This window comes from Caretta caretta, chromosome 1 (genome assembly GCF_965140235.1).
Source record: "Caretta caretta isolate rCarCar2 chromosome 1, rCarCar1.hap1, whole genome shotgun sequence".
Classification (NCBI taxonomy): domain Eukaryota; kingdom Metazoa; phylum Chordata; order Testudines; family Cheloniidae; genus Caretta; species Caretta caretta.
In genome coordinates, this window is record NC_134206.1 from 152,904,069 (window position 1) to 152,923,918 (window position 19,850).

General features: G+C 45.3%; 1 protein-coding gene across 8 annotated transcripts in view; it reads right to left on the minus strand.

Annotated features, from left to right (window-relative positions):
- The window catches only part of LOC125642528 (X-linked retinitis pigmentosa GTPase regulator), a 105,823-nt gene extending 90,633 nt beyond the window's left edge, over window positions 1-15,190 (minus strand). For 5 of the 8 annotated variants that reach the window (XM_048864140.2, XM_048864126.2, XM_048864090.2 and 2 more), the window contains exons 1-2: window positions 14,783-14,836; window positions 8,487-8,612 (exon numbers count right to left, since the gene is read on the minus strand). In XM_048864140.2, the coding sequence (XP_048720097.1) occupies window positions 8,487-8,612; window positions 14,783-14,810 (154 nt within the window). In that variant the 5' untranslated portion in view covers window positions 14,811-14,836. Of the gene's footprint in view, window positions 1-8,486; window positions 8,613-9,049; window positions 9,147-11,075; window positions 11,136-14,782; window positions 14,849-15,171 lie in introns of those variants that run through there. The other 3 variants (XM_048864100.2, XM_048864119.2, XM_048864110.2) reach the window with 3 other exon arrangements.
- Between the last annotated feature and the right edge of the window lie 4,660 nt (window positions 15,191-19,850).

The window sequence follows — 19,850 nt, forward strand, 5'->3', positions numbered from 1 at the left end:
TGTTTTTCACAAATCCCAATTTCCCCACATACAAACGAAAAGCAGCCTAGCATGGGGACAGACAGGATATTCTCAAACACCTATATAATGAGAAAACATTTAAGCAACACAGAAGTAACAAGGGGGAACATCTATTTCAAATGTCCTAGGGTGGCAGATGGGGAGAATTCTACCTCAGAATAAAAATCCACTCTGAAAATGCATCATGAATTTTTGGTTTCAAAATTCCATTTCCTATTTTTTTAATGCTGGCATTTACATGAGATGAACTGCCAATATATTTAACTGACATGATTGCCAATTAAACTGTAGTCTCTTTTGCATTAGTTCAGACAGGACTCTAATTCTTTGTTGGTTACTGCTACTAGCATTTCAAAGAATCAAAAATGAGATTTTTATTAAAAGTGTGTTTACTATGCTCCATCAAAACTTTTTCTGTGTTGTTGTTGTAATTTACCATAGTAGTAGTATCATTTATTAAAATGTTTAGGGTTATTTTCTGTTCACATATAATTTATAACTCCAAAAAGTTTTAATTTTAAACATATAACATCTTGAATATTAAGTTTCAGATAAGGATTCATATTGACCTTTGCTAGTTACATTCAGCATTGCTTCTCAAACAAAAAACAACCCTCCAGGTTCATTTTCAGTTCACGTCCTGATTATCTCCACTACATAAACTTTCTCTATTTAAGAATAGTTATTAGACACTGTCAGTGTCATAAATATAAAGGGAAGGGTAAACCCCTTTGAAATCCCTCCTGGCCAGAGAAAAAAATCCTCTCACCTGTAAAGGGTTAAGAAGCTAAAGGTAACCTCGCTGGCACCTGACCAAAATGACCAATGAGGAGACAAGATACTTTCAAAAGCTGGGAAGAGGGAGAGAAACAAAGGGTCTGTGTGTCTGTCTATGTGCTGTTTCTGCCGGGGATAGACCAGGAATGGAGTCTTAGAACTTTTAGTAAGTAATCTAGCTACGTATGTGTTAGATTATGATTTCTTTAAATGGCTGAGAAAAGAATTGTGCTGAATAGAATAACTATTTCTGTCTGTGTATCTTTTTTGTAACTTAAGGTTTTGCCGAGAGGGGTTCTCTATGTTTTGAATCTAATTACCCTGTAAGGTATCTACCATCCTGATTTTACAGAGGTGATTTCTATTTACTTCTATTTCTATTAAAAGTCTTCTTATACAAAAACTGAATGCTTTTTCATTGTTCTCAGATCCAAGAGTTTGGGTCTGTAGTCACCTAGGCAAATTGGTGAGGCTTTTTACCAAACCTTGTCCAGAAAGTGGGGTGCAAGGTTTTGGGAAGTATTTTGGGGGGAAAGACGTGTCCAAACAGCTCTTCCCAGTACCCAGTATTTGTATGGTGGTGGTAGCGGCCAATCCAAGGACAAGGGTGGAATATTTTGTACCTTGGGGAAGTTTTGACCTAAGCTGGTAAAGAGAAGCTTAGGAGGTTTTTCATGCAGGTCCCCACATCTGTACCCTAGAGTTCAGAGTGGGGGAGGAACCTTGACATGGTGGGATTAACCTGAAATCATTTTGAGATCCAGTTGAGATTTTTTGAACTAGAAATACAGATTTTAAAAAGGAAATTTTTTTTTCCTTTGGAAAGGAAGTCCAGAAAGCAGCTGAAACTGAAAGCAGCTTCTTTTTTCTCTGCTTTGTGGCCAAGCAGAGACAAAAGGGGATTATCTTTGTGAATTGCAGGTTTTCTTTGCCTGGAGGCAGGGTACTTAACTCCTACAGGGAAATTCACAGTCTTCCAACCCAGAGGTTTTTTTTTTCCCCCTAAAAGTAAATGGAGGGGAGGGGTGTTCTACCCATTTGCCTGGAGACAAAAAAGGCAGGGTTTTTTTGGGGGGGATTTTGATTTTTTACAAGGAGCACAAGTTTAAAAAGGAATTTTTTTTTTCCCTTTGGGCTGCTGGTAAGCAGGTTTCCAAGTAGTTGGAGGTTTTTTGCTTTGATTTGGGCCCAGAGCAGAGACAAGGGAATTGTCTTTTTCTGTAGGCTGACAATCACTATCAGAGAATAGGTATCCTATTCCAGCACAGCAAAATTTTACAGCCAAGTTTTGTTTGTTTATTTCTAAACCTCGGGTGTAAAGTTAGTTAAAAACAGAGAGGTACAGATGTCAGGCACCAAGGCACTACACAAATTGGAGTTAGCCAAACTGGAGACAATGAAAGCAACCGAAAAAACTCTAGAAGCTGCTCACAGGAGAGCAATGGAGGCAAAGGACAAAGAAATGGAGGCAAAGGAGAAAGAAAGGGAGGCAGCGAAAGAGGCAGAACAACACCAAGCGGCTGCTCACAGGAGAGCTATGGAAGCAAGGGACAAAGAACTGGAGGAAAAGGAAAAAGAGAGGAAGCATGTGGAGGAGATGGAGAAGATAAAGGCTCAGCGGAATATACCAACAAACCCTAGCAATCCTTCTCCAGGTACCACTTCCCATCCCAGAAAGTTCCCCACCTACAAGGCAGGCGATGATACTGAGGCCTTCCTAGAAAACTTCGAAAGGGCCTGCCTTGGGTACAACATCTCTGCTGACCAATACATGGTAGAGCTGAGGCCGCAGCTCAGTGGACCCTTAGCTGAGGTGGCAGCTGAAATGCCTAAAGAACACATGAACAAGTACGAACTGTTTAAATCCAAGGCGAGAGTCAGAATGGGGATAACACCCGAGCAGTCTCGTCGGAGGTTCAGAGCCCTAAGGTGGAAACCAGATGTGTCATTTACCCGACATACCCACCACATTGTGAAACATTGGGATGCCTGGATATCAGGAGCAAATGTTGAATCTCCAGTAAAATTGCCCTTCCTAATGCAAATGGAACAATTCTTAGAGGGTGTTCCTGAGGAAATAGAAAGATACATCCTAGATGGGAAACCCAAAACTGTAATCGAGGCAGGAGAGATTGGAGCCAGATGGGTGGAGGTGGCAGAGAAGAAGAAAACTGGTCGCAGTTGGAGCGGAGACCAGAAGGAACAACCCCAGACCCCACCCTATTACCGGGGGCCGCCCAAAGCCCCACCTACCTCCCAAAGAACCCTCCAGACCCCTTACCGTCCCACCACCCCGTTCTCCAGCAACCCTCCTCGCCCCAGTGACCCGTCAGCTGGACGATGTTTTAAGTGTAACGAGCTGGGGCATGTAAAGGCCAACTGCCCCAAGAACCCCAACAGATTACAGTTCATTGCACCGGAATCACACCAGAGGTCCACAGGCCCAGATACCTCCCAGATACCCTTGGAGCGGAGGGAAACTGTGAGTGTGGGCGGGAAGAAAGTCACCGTGTGGAGGGACACCAGAGCACAAGTGTCAGCTATCCATGCTTCCTTAGTGGACCCCAATTTAATCAACCCAGAGATCCAAGTGACGATTCAACCCTTCAAGTCCAACTCTTTCAATTTGCCTACAGCCAAGTTGCCTGTCCAGTACAAGGGCTGGTCAGGAATGTGGACTTTTGCAGTCTATGATGATTATCCCATCCCCATGCTGTTGGGGGAAGACTTGGCCAATCATGTGAAGCAGGCCAAGAGGGTGGGAACGGTCACCCGCAGCCAGGCTAAACAAGCCGTGAGGCCTAGCTCTGTTCCAGAAACTTCTATCAGGACCCGGTCAGAGGTGATGGACCCGGACCCCAGGCCTATGTCTGCAACAGCAGTAGTGGATCCAGTCCCAGAGACCCAGACGGAACCAGTCCCAGAATCGGAACCAGCCAAACAACCAACACCAGACCCATTGCCAGCACTGAATCCAGTACTTGCAACGTCAACACCAGAGGGCCCCACCGAACCTGAACTGGCAGCAGCTGATAACCCTACACAAGAGGCTCAGCCGGAGCCTGAATCCCAACATAGTGCACCAGCAGAAAGCGGTTCACAGTCAACGGAAACAGCCCCATCCCCTACATCGCTTCCAGAGGGACCAAGCCTAGGTCCACAATCCAATGAGGAACTGATGTGTCCAGCATCAAGGGAACAGTTCCAGACCGAACAGGAAGCAGATGAAAGCCTCCAGAGAGCTTGGACGGCGGCACGGAGCAACCCACCGCCTCTCAGCTCTTCTAATCGATCCAGGTTTGTTGTAGAAAGAGGACTTTTATATAAGGAAACTCTTTCTGGTGGACACCAGGAAGACTGGCATCCTCAGAGACAGTTGGTAGTTCCAACTAAATACCGGGCCAAGTTCTTGAGCTTAGCCCATGATCACCCTAGTGGCCATGCTGGGGTGAACGGGACCAAAGACCGTTTGGGGGAGTCATTCCACTGGGAGGGAATGGGCAAGGATGTTTCTACCTATGTCCAGTCTTGTGAGGTATGCTAAAGAGTGGGGAAACCCCAAGACCAGGTCAAAGCCCCTCTCCAGCCACTCCCCATCATTGAAGTTCCATTTCAGCGAGTAGCTGTGGATATTCTGGGTCCTTTTCCGAAAAAGACACCCAGAGGAAAGCAGTACATACTGACTTTCATGGATTTTGCCACCCGATGGCCAGAAGCAGTAGCTCTAAGCAACACCAGGGCTAAAAGTGTGTGCCAGGCACTAGCAGACATTTTTGCCAGGGTAGGTTGGCCCTCCGACATCCTCACAGATGCAGGGACTAATTTCCTGGCAGGAACTATGGAAAACCTTTGGGAAGCTCATGGGGTAAATCACTTGGTTGCCACTCCTTACCACCATCAAACAAATGGCATGGTGGAGAAGTTTAATGGAACTTTGGGGGCCATGATATGTAAATTCGTAAACGAGCACTCCAATGATTGGGACCTAGTGTTGCAGCAGTTGCTCTTTGCCTACAGAGCTGTACCACACCCCAGGTTAGGGTTTTCCCCATTTGAACTTGTATATGGCTTTGAGGTTAAGGGGCCATTACAGTTGGTGAGGCAGCAATGGGAGGGATTTACACCTTCTCCAGGAACTAACATTCTGGACTTTGTAACCAACCTACAAAACACCCTCCGAACCTCTTTAGCCCTTGCTAGAGAAAACTTACAGGATGCTCAAAAAGAGCAAAAAGCCTGGTATGATAAACATGCCAGAGAGCGTTCCTTCAAAGTAGGAGACCAGGTCATGGTCTTAAAGGCGCTCCAGGCCCATAAAATGGAAGTATCGTGGGAAGCGCCATTCATGGTCCAGGAGCGCCTGGGAGCTGTTACTTATCTCATAGCATTCCCCACCTCCAACCGAAAGCCTAAGGTGTACCATATTAATTCTCTAAAGCCCTTTTATTCCAGAGAATTAAAGGTTTGTCAGTTTACAGCCCAGGGAGGAGACGACGCTGAGTGGCCCGAAGGTGTCTACTACGAAGGGAAATGTGCTGGTGGTGTGGAAGAGGTGAACCTCTCCATGACCCTTGGGCATATGCAGCTACAGCAGATCAAGGAGCTGTGCACTAGCTACGCGCCAACGTTCTCAGCCACCCCAGGACTGACTGAACGGGCATACCACTCCATTGACACAGGTAATGCTCACCCAGTTAGGGTCCAACCTTACCGGGTGTCTCCTCAAGCTAAAACTGCTATAGAACAGGAGATCCAGGATATGTTACAGATGGGTGTAATCCGCCCCTCTGGAAGTGCATGGGCATCTCCAGTGGTTCTAGTTCCCAAACCAGATGGGGAAATACGTTTTTGCGTGGACTACCGTAAGCTAAATGCTGTAACTCGCCCAGACAACTATCCAATGCCACGCACAGATGAACTATTAGAGAAACTGGGACGGACCCAGTTCATCTCTACCTTGGACTTAACCAAGGGGTACTGGCAGGTACCGCTAGATGAATCTGCCAAGGAAAGGTCAGCCTTCACCACACATCTCGGGCTGTATGAATTTAATGTACTCCCTTTTGGGCTGCGAAATGCACCCGCCACCTTCCAAAGACTTGTAGATGGTCTCCTAGCGGGATTAGGAGAATATGCAGTCGCCTACCTTGACGACGTGGCCATATTTTCGGATTCCTGGGCAGACCACCTGGAACATCTACAAAACGTCCTTGAGCGCATAAGGGAGGCAGGACTAACTGTTAAGGCTAAGAAGTGTCAAACAGGCCTAAACAGAGTGACTTACCTTGGACACCAGGTGGGTCAAGGAACTATCAGCCCCCTACAGGCCAAAGTGGATGCTATCCAAAAGTGGCCTGTCCCAAAGTCAAAGAAACAGGTTCAATCCTTCTTAGGCTTGGCCGGTTATTACAGACGATTTGTACCGCAATACAGCCAAATCGCCGCCCCACTGACAACCTAACCAAAAAGAAACAGCCAAATGCTGTTCAGTGGACCGGAAAGTGTCAGAAGGCCTTTAACAAGCTTAAAGCAACACTCATGTCTGACCCTGTACTAAGGGCCCCAGACTTTGACAAACCGTTCCTAGTAACCACATATGCATCCGAGCGTGGTGTGGGAGCAGTTTTAATGCAGAAAGGACCTGATCAAGAATTCCACCCTGTAGTGTTTCTCAGCAAAAAACTGTCTGAGAGGGAAAGCAACTGGTCAGTCACTGAAAAAGAACGTTATGCCATTGTCTACGCTCTGGAAAAGCTACGCCCATATGTTTGGGGACGGCGTTTCCACCTGCAAACCGACCATGCTGCACTGAAGTGGCTTCACACCGTCAAGGAAACTAAGAAAAAACTTCTTCGGTGGAGTTTAGCTCTCCAAGATTTTGATTTCGACATCCAACACATCTCAGGAGCTTCTAACAAAGTGGCTGATGCACCCTCCCGTGAAAGTTTCCCAGAATCAACTGGTTAAAATCGTCCTTGAGATGTGGAAAATATTGTTAGTCTTTATGTACTTGGTAGTATATTTAGAGATACATGTGTCTTATTAACTCTGTTTTCCTAGAGCTCCAGGAAGAAATCCCAGCCAGTGTTTCACCCTAGCTGAGATTTGGGGGGCGTGTCATAAATATAAAGAGAAGGGTAAACCCCTTTAAAATCCCTCCTGGCCAGAGAAAAAAATCCTCTCACCTGTAAAGGGTTAAGAAGCTAAAGGTAAACTCACTGGCACCTGACCAAAATGACCAATGAGGAGACAAGATACTTTCAAAAGCTGGGAAGAGGGAGAGAAACAAAGGGTCTGTGTGTCTATCTATATGCTGTTTCTGCTGGGGATAGACCAGGAATGGAGTCTTAGAACTTTTAGTAAGTAATCTAGCTTGGTATGTGTTAGATTATGATTTCTTTAAATGGCTAAGAAAAGAATTGTGCTGAATAGAATAACTATTTCTGTCTGTGTATCTTTTTTGTAACTTAAGGTTTTGCCTAGAGGGGTTCTCTATGTTTTGGATCTAATTACCCTGTAAGGTATCTACCATCCTGATTTTACAGAGGTGATTTCTATTTACTTCTATTTCTATTAAAAGTCTTCTTGTACGAAAACTGAATGCTTTTTCATTGTTCTCAGATCCAAGGGTTTGGGTCTGTAGTCACCTAGGCAAATTGGTGAGGCTTTTTACCAAACCTTGTCCAGAAAGTGGGGTGCAAGGTTTTGGGAAGTATTTTGGGAGGAAAGACGTGTCCAAAGAGCTCTTCCCCAGTAACCAGTATTTGTTTGGTGGTGGTAGAGGCCAATCCAAGGACAAAGGGCGGAATATTTTGTACCTTGGGGAAGTTTTGACCTAAGCTGGTAAAGAGAAGCTTAGGAGGTTTTTCATGCAGGTCCCCACATCTGTACCCTAGAGTTCAGAGTGGGGGAGGAACCTTGACAGTCAGTCTCAGTGTTCTTTTTCAAGTTGATTTAATTCATTTTGATAGCTGGGGGGGAAGGTCCTCTCATAGATCAGTAACTGGTTAAAAGTCAGGAAACAAAGGGTAGGAATAAATGGTCAATTTTCATGGTGGAGAGAGATAAACAGCAGGGTCCCCCAAGGATACATACTGGGATCTGTGCTGTACAACATATTCATAAATGATCTGAAAAAAGGGGTAAACAGTGAAATGGCAAAGTTTGCAGACGATAGTTAAGTCCAAAGTTGACTGAAGAGTTAAAAAGAGATCTCATTAAACGGGTGACTGGGAAACAAAATGGCCGATTAAATTCAATGTTGATAAATGCAAAATAATGCACATTGGAAAACATAATCCCAGCTATACCTACAAAATAAGGGGGTATAAATTAGTTGTTACCAGCCATGAAAGCGATCTTGGGGCCATTGTGGATAGTTCTCTGAAAACATCTGCTCAGGATACCAGGCTAGATGGACCATTGGTCTGACCCAATATGGCCGTTCTTATTTTGATCCAATACTGTCATTATGCACCAAAGACTCATTCATGTGGGGCATCAGGCATCTCCTGTTTAGTGTGCACTGGGAATTAAATTCTGAGACTTCAATGGGAATGAAGGCACTCCTTCAAACAACGGGGGGAGGGGATTGTTTGTTTATAATACTACCAAAGACGTGAAACTAAGCGATACATTTACAAGCCGTGTATTACAAAACATGTTCCTTAAACTGTGTCGATACTAACCTGTAACAATAGCAGTATGTTCATCTCCACATGACATATACAAAGGCTTGTCATTTTTAAACCAGAACTTGCTAGGAATATTTTCGGCAAATTTGCTTTTTCCAAATGTGAAAACAGCACCGGATTCTAAAACATAAATAAGACAGTTTCAGTATTAGTGCAAATTAGTTATACCTCATTTATCCAAAATAGTAACTTCCCATTAATCCAAGCATCCTTTTTATTTTCCACCGTCTTTTCTTATTTCTTTATTTCTCTTCAAGATCTGGTGGTTTCTCTCAGTCAGCTTCCTCAAGGCTACCATTTTTAGGATCACATTTTCTTCCCTCCATTCCTTCCTAGTCTCATGGGCTTTGCTAATAGATTAGATACAGATGTAGATATATTTTTCTTTAAGAATATAACTAAGTTCTTTTGTCCTTTACCACTATCCTCTAAGAAATACAGCAATATTGCCATATGTAAGAGGGCTTAAAAAAAATGAAAAATTTGACCCAAAAAAGTAAAACACAAAAAGCTCAACCTGAAAGCAGGCTGAGACAAAAAATAATAATCTCACTTACGTTTACACTTGAATTCAAACAGGTTTTCCAAATTGGATTAGACAGAGACACTGAAAAGGTTGACAGGCTCCAAATCTGACCACTCTTCCTCACTCATCTGAAAAGATACATTTGCTCTAAAAACTGCCCCCTAAAAGCAAGACTCTCAGCCCTTGAAAACTAGGGCTGCCAAAACCAACTTCCATCTTAAAATTATGATCTTTAAAAAAAAAAATCCAACCCTGGAGATCTTTATTTTTTACACTCATAATTCTTCCCACTTTGGAGAACAAAAGAATCTCAAGCTTATTGTGCTACAATGGACATATAAATTGAAGGATTTGCCCAACATCATGCAGGAAGACTGTGAAAAGCCAGAATCAGGATTAGAACTCAGATCTCCTAACTGTGAGTCCTGTGCTTTAAACATTACACCATTCTTCCGCAAAAAGAATTTTCATTGTTTTGAAAAGTGAAAGCCCTATACATACAAAAACACACACACACACCCCTCATGCCTATACACACACACAGTAATGGATGAAGTAATGTTCATGGCTGTTCCTGTAAAATACTGTCATATAGTTCTAGAGATATTGCTTACATTGAAAATTAATAAATGCAATGCTTTCTATTATGCTATTCTCCCCGACATTCCCAACTTTGTTTCTTAGCTTCAATTTCTAATGCTCAACATTTAAGTCTTCTTAAAGAAGTTTTCCCTGTACTTAGGAAGAATATGCTTACTTTACACATCATTTTGTTCAAGAGACCATCCAGAACTGCATCTGCTGCCCACAGAGCTTTGAGATTTTCATAGCTTTCTCTACTGAAAGCTAGCATTAGTGCAGGAGAATGAAAAAATGGGGAAGGGGGTCCAGTACCCGCCTCCACTACAGCTGACAGCTCTACCATCGCTGGCAGCTCAGAGCTCCAGGGGCCCCACCACCTGTAGCAGATTGGAGCTCTGAGTCCCATCCCCCTGGCAGCTGGGATCTGCAGGGGCCCCCCACCACCCATTGTGGCTCATAGCTCCAGGGCCCCTGCAAGCTGAGATTTTCAGCCCCCAATGTCCCAAGACAGAAGCAGAAAATGTTACAGAATACGTGACTTCCGTAACATAATCTTAGCCTTAATTATAGATGACAATTTCCTAATTCAAAAAGTGTTGCACCCAGTGTGGGGGAATTCATGATTAGACTTTGTCTAAACAGAATAAAGAGGAACTGATCACAGAACTAAAAATTAATGGTAGCTTAGATACAAGTGATCATGACTTGATCACAATTATAATGTTCAAACAGAATAAAGTCCAGACCAGTAATATATATACTTGGTGCTTTAATAGGGCCAGTTTCACAAAGCTGAAAACAATTATGAGCCAAATCAATTGGGAGGACAAATTTAAGGACATTTAAGAATCGTTTAAGAACACTTTACGAGAGGCCCAAAAAATCCACAAATTGAGGAAGAAGGCCATATTGATTTAAAAAATGACCGGATTTAGACAGGAAGTGAAGGCAGCTATAAAAAAAAATGTAAGTATAAAACAAATGGAAGAACGGGGAAGCTGATGGCAATACATTTAAATCAGAAGTTAGGGATTGTATAAAACTGATAAGGGAAGCAAAGGTACGCAAGAAGAAATCAATGGCCTGCAGAGCTAAGGCTAATAAGAAGGAGTTTTTTAAAATATATTAGAAACAAAAAGAATTCTGAGAATGGTACTGGTCCATTGCAAGATGGAAACGGTAGAATTATCAATAATGCAAAAAAGGCACCAGTGTTCAATAAATATTTCTGTTCTGTATTTGAGGAAAAAACAGATGATATAGTTTCATCACATCATGATAACAATCTTTCCATTCCACTAGTATCTCTGGAGGATGTTAGACAGAATCTACTAAAGTCAGACGTGTTTAAAACTTCAGGTCTAGATAACTTGCATCCAAGAGTTTTAAAACAGATGGCTGAGGAGCTCTGGGGAAGTTCCAGAAGACTGGAAGAAAGCTAATATGTCAGTTTTTACAAACATAAACGGGATTACCTGAGTAATTATAGGCCTGTCAATATGACATCAATCCCAGCCAGGATAGTGAAATGGCTGATACAGGTCTCTAATAAAGAAATAAGGAGGGTAACATACTTAATGCAAATCAATATGGGATTAGGGAAAACAGACCTGGCCAGACTAATTTAAGATTTTCTTTATGAGATTACAAATTTGGTTGATTAAAATAGTTTTGGTGTGACAGATTTCTGTAAGGCATTTGACTTGGTACCACATGAAATTTTGATTAAAAAACTAGAATGATATAAAATTAACAAGACACACATTAAATGGATTAAAAATGGCTAACTGATAGGTCTCAAAATGTGATTGTAAGTGGGGAATCATCGTAGAGCAGGTGTGTTTCTAGTGGGGTCCTGCAGGGATCGGTTCTTGGCCCTGTGCTATTTAACATTTGTATCAATGATCTGGAAGAAGCCATAAAATCATCACTGGTAAGTATACAGATGACACAAAAATTGGGTGGTAAATAATGAAGAAGACAGGTCCCTGGTTCTGAGCAATCTTGAGCGCTTGGTCAACTGGGGGCAAGCAAACAATATGCATTTTTATACAACTAATGTATATACCCAGGAACAAAGAATGTAGGCTGTAGGTACAGGATGGGGGGCTCTCTTGTGGGAAGCAACGACTCTGAAAAAGATGTGGGGGTTCTGGTGGACAACCAGCAGAATGTGATCTCCCAGGGTGATGTTGTGCCCAAAACTGCTAATGCAATTTTGGAATGTATAAATAAAGGAATTTTGAGTAGGAACAGAGAGGTTATTTTACCTCTATATTTGGCACTGGTGCGACTGCTGCTGGAATACTGTGTCCATTTCTGGTGCCCACAATTCAAGAAGGATGTTGATGAATTGGAAAGGGTTTTGAGAAGAACCATAAGAATGATTAAAGGATTTGAAATCATGCTTTATAGTGACAGACTCAAAGAGCTCAATCTATTTAACTTAACAAAGAAAAGGCTAAGGGTGATTTGATTACAGTCGATAAGTATCTACCTGGGGAATAAACATTTTATAATGGGCTCTTCAATCTAGCAGAGAAAGGGATAACATGATTAATGGTTGGAAATTGAAGCTCGACAAATTCAGACTGGAATAAGTTTAACAGTGAGAGTAATTAACCACTGGAACAATTCACCCAGGGTCCTGGTGGACTCTCCATCTCTTGCCACTTTTAAATCAAGATTGAATGTTTTTCTAAAAGATATGCTTTAGGAACTATTGTGGGGAAGTGCTGTGGTTCGTGTTACACAGGAATTCAGACTAGATGATCACAATGATCCCTTCAGGCCTTGGAATCTATTACAAGTATCTTTTTTTTACTATATCCACAATGCTACTCTTGAACGAATAAATATTAACCAAAAGTGTGGTCTTAATTTTTGCATTTGTCCCCCTACAGAGAGGTGTCCATTTTCCATGTCATTTGGATATGCTTAGAGTGATGCCCTTGACATTAATACCAGGGTAGAAGTGTCTGCCAAGCTGAATAGTAGCATATTTTGTTCAGTTAAGAGCCCTATGGCTGAATATATATATATATATATATACACACACACACACACAGTAAAAACTTTTTTTTCCCAGCATGTTGGGGGAACGGGGGTTGCCAGTAAGTGAAAAATGCCAGTTAACTAAGAGGTAGGCAGTTTGGGTGCAGCAGGAGTGCAGGGCGCAGGCTCTGAGAGGGAGTTTGGCTGCAGAAGGGGGCTCGGGGCAGCGGGTTGGGGCATGGGAGAGGGTGCGGGGTGCCGGATCTGTGGGGCACTCATCTCAGACGACTCCCCGCAAGTGGTGACCTGTCCTGGCTGCTCCTAGGAGGAGGCATGGCAGACTGCTCCACACACTGCCTCTGCCTGCAGGCTCCACCCCTGCAGCTGCCATTGGGCGTGGTTCCCAGCCAATGGGAGCTGTGGAGCTAGCACTCAGGGTGGGGGCAGCACGCAGAGCCACCTGCCGTGCCTCCACCTAGGAACAGCCGGGACAGGTCGCCACTTGCAGGGAGCACCTGAGGTGAGCGCTCCCCGGATCTGGCACCACACACCCCCTCCTGTGCCCTGAGCCCCGTGCCCTGAGCCCCCTCCCCCACCCAAACTCCCTCCCACACCCCGCATTCCACACCCACTCCCCAACCCCCTACCAGCCCCAAACCAACCAGACTATAAACCAGAATTTCAGTGAAGCTTTCTGGTTGGTGATGTGCCAGATAAAACAGCTTTTACTGTATTCTCAATACAATACATACAAAAAAGGCAGAGGGAGTCACAATTTGCACTGCATCGGGTGATTACATCATAAAACACACATACTTTTAAAATTTATTTGATACTAAATTTAGCAATTTAGTAAATATCTTCATATTTCCCAGGATAACAATACAGCTTGTAATACTATAACAGGGTTCAAAAAAAGAACTAGATAAGTTCATGGAGGATAGGTCCATCAATGTCTATTAGCTAGGATGGGCAGGGGTGCAAAACCATGCTCTGAAGTGTCCCTAGCCTCTGTTTGCTAGATGCTAGGAATGGGTGAGAGGGGATGGATCACTTGATGATTACCTGTTCTGTTCATTCCCTTTGGGGCACCTGGCATTGGCCACTGTCAGAAGACAGGATATGGGCTACATGGACCATTGGTCTGACCCAGTATGGCTGTTCTTAATACATAGTAAGAATATGCAGATATTTTAGTTCCAATTGACATTATTATAAAATGTCGTAGACTAAGCCACATTCTTTACCAGCTGGAAAATAGTCATGATAAGATTTTAAATGTGTTATATTAGTTTCTGGGGGCAACATTTTCTTTGCCTAAAATCTTTTTTTCTTGACTGAACACATTCTGTACATGACAGCAGTTGCTCTGCAACAGACACTTTATTTTGTCATTTGCCTGAAAAAAACCAAACCCATAGAATAAACAGTTTTATATGGAATTACATAAGGAACACCATACCAGGAGGGTCCAATGGTCCACCTGGGCTGATACCTTTCTTCAGTAGAGGCGAGTGTGATGCTTCTCAGAAAAAAGCATTAGAAGACTAAATCCGTATGATTGTGTGCTACTGTGATGGGGCTGGGGGTGGAGGGCGGGGGCCACTTGCATGTAACCTCAGCCCGCAGTTCTCTTATGATCTGTAGCATGAAAACCGATAATACCTAGCACTAGTGAGGATAAAAATGAACTATCTGTACTAGGCGCTGCAACTCTTGCTAGCTCTCAAGAGGCCAAAGCGTGGCCCAAATTGCCCAAGGTACAAGCCAGACATTCAGCGGGGATGGGACACGCACTTCGAGCAACAGGCTGCGCGGGGGCCCCAAAGAAACGTGCCAACCCCGGGGCGAGAGAACTGGGGGGCCGCAGCCGGGCTCGCCCGGGCCCCGGCCCCGCCGGCAGCCCCGAGGGGAGGGCCACTGTTGGTCCCGCCCCGCAGCCCCCGGGCGGCCCGGACACGGGAGTCCGGATCCTTCCGCGGAAACACTCAGGCACCGCAGCGCCCGGGGGAAGCCGGCGGCGGCGGCGGGGGGGGGTTGAAGCCCGGGGGAAGCCGAGCACGGGACGGAGCCGCCCCCGCCCCGGGGGCTCTTTGCTCACACAGGGGCTGCCCGAGTTTCGGGGCGGGCCGCGGCTGGGACACAGCGAACGAGCGACCCACACCCCGCAGGGACCCGGGAGACTCACCGGGCACCGGCTCCTCCGCCTCCCCCATGGCGGCTGCTGGCTGCGGGGGGCGGGGGCGGGGGCGGGTCCCGGAAGTAAACAAACCTCCTGCCACTGGCAACGGGAGGCGGGGCCCGGCCATAGAGAGCCCCCGCGCGCGCCCCCTGCCGGCCGGTGCGAGCCGCAAGCGCGGCCCGGCCCCTGGCTCGCGGGGAGGTGGGGCGGGCTGGCTGGTTGCAGGGTTTTCTGCCCTGCTGGGCTCTCAGGCCAGGTCTTGGCTGCCCCGTGAACGCCGGCTCCCAGCCACGTGCCTGCCCAAACCTGGCTCCTCTCCGCAGACAGCAGCCCCCCCAGCCCTGAGCTGTGGGGGTGCAGCCCTGGCTGGCGCAGTCACCCCGCAGGAGGGTTACCTCAGGGGACTGTTGCCCCCTTCCCAGCAGTCAGCGTGGGCATTTTGGTTGCTAGCTCCCAATACTAAAAAGGGGGAAGGGTCAATGGGGAATCAGGACCCTGAGACTGACAGTCCCCAGGAGCAATGGGGAGAGGCCAATGCTCTAGGTCAGCCTGAATGACAGGGCGGGCAGGCTAATCAGAGAGTCAGGAGGCCAGGGAGGTCCCGTCCTCTGTGTGAGCTGGATTTGCCTGGGTCAGACAGAGTGGGGCCCAGCTGAGCTGGGGAGCAGAGGTGGGCTAGATGCAGCGAGAGCAGCCCCTGTCCTGGGAGCAGAGCTGCAGCAACCAGAGCCAGAGGGGCCAGAGAAGCAGCCCAGGGAGCTGGAGGCAGAGCAGCAGCAGAGTGGGGCTGGCGCTGGGGCTGGGGCAGTCTGGAGCCAGGTGTCCTGAGCAGCTGGGGAGAGCGAGGGGGGACCTTGGGCAGTGAGTCCAGCACAGGGAGACGCCTCAGCCAGGAGGCTCTGCAGGCCAGACTCATGGGGGGGATTGGTAACCCTGGCAGGGCGGGGGCAATGCTGGGAAGAAGGGTCCTGCCACCTAGAGCGTGAGAGCATGTGGCCACCACCAGAGTGAGTGTTCAACCCACAGCATCCCTGCAGCACAGCCAGGGCCTGAGAAGAAGGCCTGGGATTTACAAGGAACAAACTGCGAACTGCCCTGACATTCCAGAGACACTGTTTGTGATGTTCCCTGCCACAGAGTGGGGTGATGTGTTTCCTTTAACCTTTCCCATTTTTCGTTACTCTTTTTAAAATTAATTGTTGATTAAATAACTTGCATTTGCTTTAAATTGTATGTAATGATCAGTGGGTCAGAGAAGTGCCCAGTGCAGAGAGAGTACCCTGGAGTGGGGACACCCTAGCCGCTGTCCTAGGTGACCACAGCAGGGTTGGGGATCGAGCCCCACAGGAATCCTGGGTGCAGCCTTGTTGGGGTTACGAGGACTTTGCCAGACAGGCAAAGGTAAAGGCCTCTGGGTAAAGGAAGTGGGAGCAAGATCCTTTCGCTAGCCCACTTCACCGGGGTAGTGCAGAAGCCAGGAAAGTTCCCCACAATAGCGGGACTATTCCCTCGCTTACAGTTAGGAGCCAGGCTTCACTTTTACTGGGACTGCGGCTGTATGCATGCAGGGGGGATAGCGCCAGGACTGATAGTTCTTCAGTGCCCCCCTCCCCCTGGCCAGACAAGCTCTCAGGCAATCAACCGGGAAAGAATCCCACTCAGAACATCTCTGTACAGAGAGCCCTGGCGCAAGGCCCCAGCCACATGGCTGAGGAAGTGCAGAAACAGGGAGGGCACAGTAACACATATACACAGTGCTGTGGGCACTCCCATGGGCTAAAAGGCTAAACCAGGTGATCAGACCCAGGAACCAGTCACCCATATTAACTGTGCAGATGCGGAGAAGACAAAACCTAAGGGTGTTAAGTTTCGGAGTGGTAGCCGTGTTAGCCTGTATCAGCAAAAAGAATGAGGAGTACTTGTGGCACCTTAGAGACTAACAAATGTATTTGAAAATAAGCTTTTGTGGGCTAAAACCCACTTTATCTGGTGCATGCAGTGGAAAATACAGTAGGAAGATAGATATAGATATACACACAGAACATGAAAAAATGGGTGTTGCCATTCCCACTATAACAAGAGTGATCAGTTAAGGTGAGCTATTATCAGCAGGAGAAAAAAAACCTTTTGTAGTGATAATCAGGATGGCCCATTTACAACAGTTAACAAGAAGGTGTGAGTAAAAGTAGGGGGGGGAAATAAGCAAGGGGAAATAGTTTTTACTTTGTGTAATGACCCATCCACTCCCAGTCTTTATTCAAGCCTAATTTAATGGTGTCCAGTTTGCAAATGAATTCCAATTCAGTAGTTTCTCGTTGGAGTCTGGTTTTGAAGTTTTGTTGTTGTAGTATTGCCACTTTTAGGTCTGTGCTCGAGTGACCAGGGAGATTACTTACATGCCTCCAGCTTTCTTCCAGACCTTCCGTTGTCTACAGCCAAGCTCTGCGATACAACTGCATTTGCTCCAACCCCTCAGACAGAGACAAACACCTACAAGATCTCTATCAAGCGTTCTTACAACTACAACACCCACCTGCTGAAGTGAAGAAACAGATTGATAGAGCCAGAAGAGTTCCCAGAAGTCACCTACTACAGGACAGGCCCAACAAAGAAAATAACAGAACGCCACTAGCCATCACCTTCAGCCCCCAACTAAAACCTCCCCAACGCATCATCAAGGATCTACAACCTATCCTGAAGGACGACCCATCACTCTCACAGATCCTGGGAGACAGGCCAGTCCTTGCTTACAGACAGCCCCCCAACCTGAAGCGAATACTCATCAGCAACCACACAACAAAAACACTAACCCAGGAACCTATCCTTGCAACAAAGCCCGTTGCCAACTGTGTCCACATATCTATTCAGGGGACACCATCAAAGGGCCTAATCACATCAGCCACACGATCAGAGGCTCGTTCACCTGCACATCTACCACTGTGATATATGCCATCATGTGCCGGCAATGCCTCTCTGCCATGTACATTGGCCAAACCGGACAGTCTCTACATAAAAGAATAAATGGACACAAATCAGACGTCCAGAATTATAACATTCAAAAACCAGTCGGAGAACACGTCAATCTCCCTGGTCACTGTAAGGTGCACAGTGTAGACTTAGCCTTAGTTTTTCCCATTTGTTCTGAGCTCATATTTTATTAAAAGGTGTTTCCAAACTAGCCAGGTTGCTCATTTGCAGCTTTATTTTCCTGTTATTCTCAAATATTAAGCTTGTACATTAAGTGAGAAAGATTTGCTTTTCCAACTGTTAAGATGTCAATTTTCAAACTCAGCAACACTAAAAGTTGAGTGAAAACAAAACGGAAAGGTACTTTAGAGAATATTTGTGGCAGAATAGGCTATGAAAGTTTTTTTTCACACTTGCATTTTTAACAAATACTCTCTCCCACTTTTGATTTTAGTTAAATATCTCCATCACATGTATCAGAAGAGTCTCTGAACACTTTAACAGAGTTGCCCACATTCTTCAATCATCAGCTTCCCCCTGACATATACGACAGCTGTAGAATTAGCAGTTTTCTTGGAACAAGATTACTTACAGCAAGTAGTCAACAAGCGAGGAGAATGGGGGAGCAGTTGATGAGGATATCAACTTTAGGGCTGCTTTGTCCCTTTAGAGGATGACAGACCAGGCTAGGGCATAGTGAAGAAATAAAATAACCAGAATTTCTCAATCTATGGCCAAATAACATTTGTGGATTTGAGTCCAGAAGATATGAAAGGGGATGTTTCCATAACCAGTGATGCAATGTAGCCTTTGGCAGAAGACATTTAGAGTAATATGATGGTAACTAGCTCTCTTATTGGTGATTGTAAAGACAGCAGTGTAATCTGTGAGTAATAAAATATTGCATTTCACAAACCTATAACAAGTGAGAAAATGTATAGGGTATGTAAAGCTTTCTTGAATCATTTGGCCTGATTCTCCTCCTCTAACACCAGCGTAAATCAAGAGTAACACCACTGAAGTCAATGCTGTGAGAGGAGAATTAGGCCTGCTAAATCCAGATATCTGCTTTATGAAGTTGTGGATGTTTTCACAGTTGCAGGGCTAGCTGCACCTCTTTCCCCTCCCTGGTCTCTGAGTGCTCCCCCTCGGTTGTCAGGCCTTATACCTTTACCTATCCCAGATGGAATTCCATAATTTTCCCTCTCTTAGCCTCTGCCCTGGGCTACAGTACCTCATTTATCAATTGTGCTTGCTCAGCAGATCCAGTGGGGTTTGGCACACTTTGGGAGTGTGTGACCAGTGGTATACAATGATCAGGCAGTCTTCTGAAAACCAAAGTATTATTTATTTTATGTGTAGGAACAAAATACTGTATGCAGAGAAAAAGGATTTTTAGTGTACATGCATGTCTGCCTTACCTAAACCCCTGCTATACCCTGATGGTAGCCTAGGAAAGCCTAACTTCTTCAGACACTCCTGCAGGTGCCTGCACCTTAGTCTGGTCTCCCAAACAACTCATTGAACAGCTACTGCCTTCTTGAGAGAGAGAGAGAGATCCTTTGTAAACTGCCAGAGTTTTTTTGTTCTTCTGAATTCCTGAGCTTTGGTCCATTAAGACAAACCTAGTTTTGCAGGTTGACTAGGGAGAAGTAAAATCTTTAAAGCTAAGAAACCAGGTGTTGTCTTTTACCTCTCAAGTGTTTGCTGAGGGGTGGCTTATCTTGAGTCATTCTTTTTCCTTTCTGCTTGTTTTCCTTACAGCCCCCAATAAACTGAACCTATCTATTCAAGTAGTAAACATGACAGTAACCAGGTCAACATACAGTATTTATAAATTATTACAGAACAGCTCCATGACCATCATAAATGTCATGCAACAATGGTACAGAATCAGAGAAGGCATCTTTCTCCACTTTCTCTGTGAACCAGAAGAATTATTAGAATAAGGAAAACAGTATTTTCTCTCTCTCAAGCTTCTGCGTAGAATCATCCCCACTCCCCCCACCTCACACACACTCCACCTTTTAAAGAAACAGTACAAATATCCTCAGAGACACCTGAACCATGCCACACCTCATAACATTTTTAATATTTTTGGGTGGGG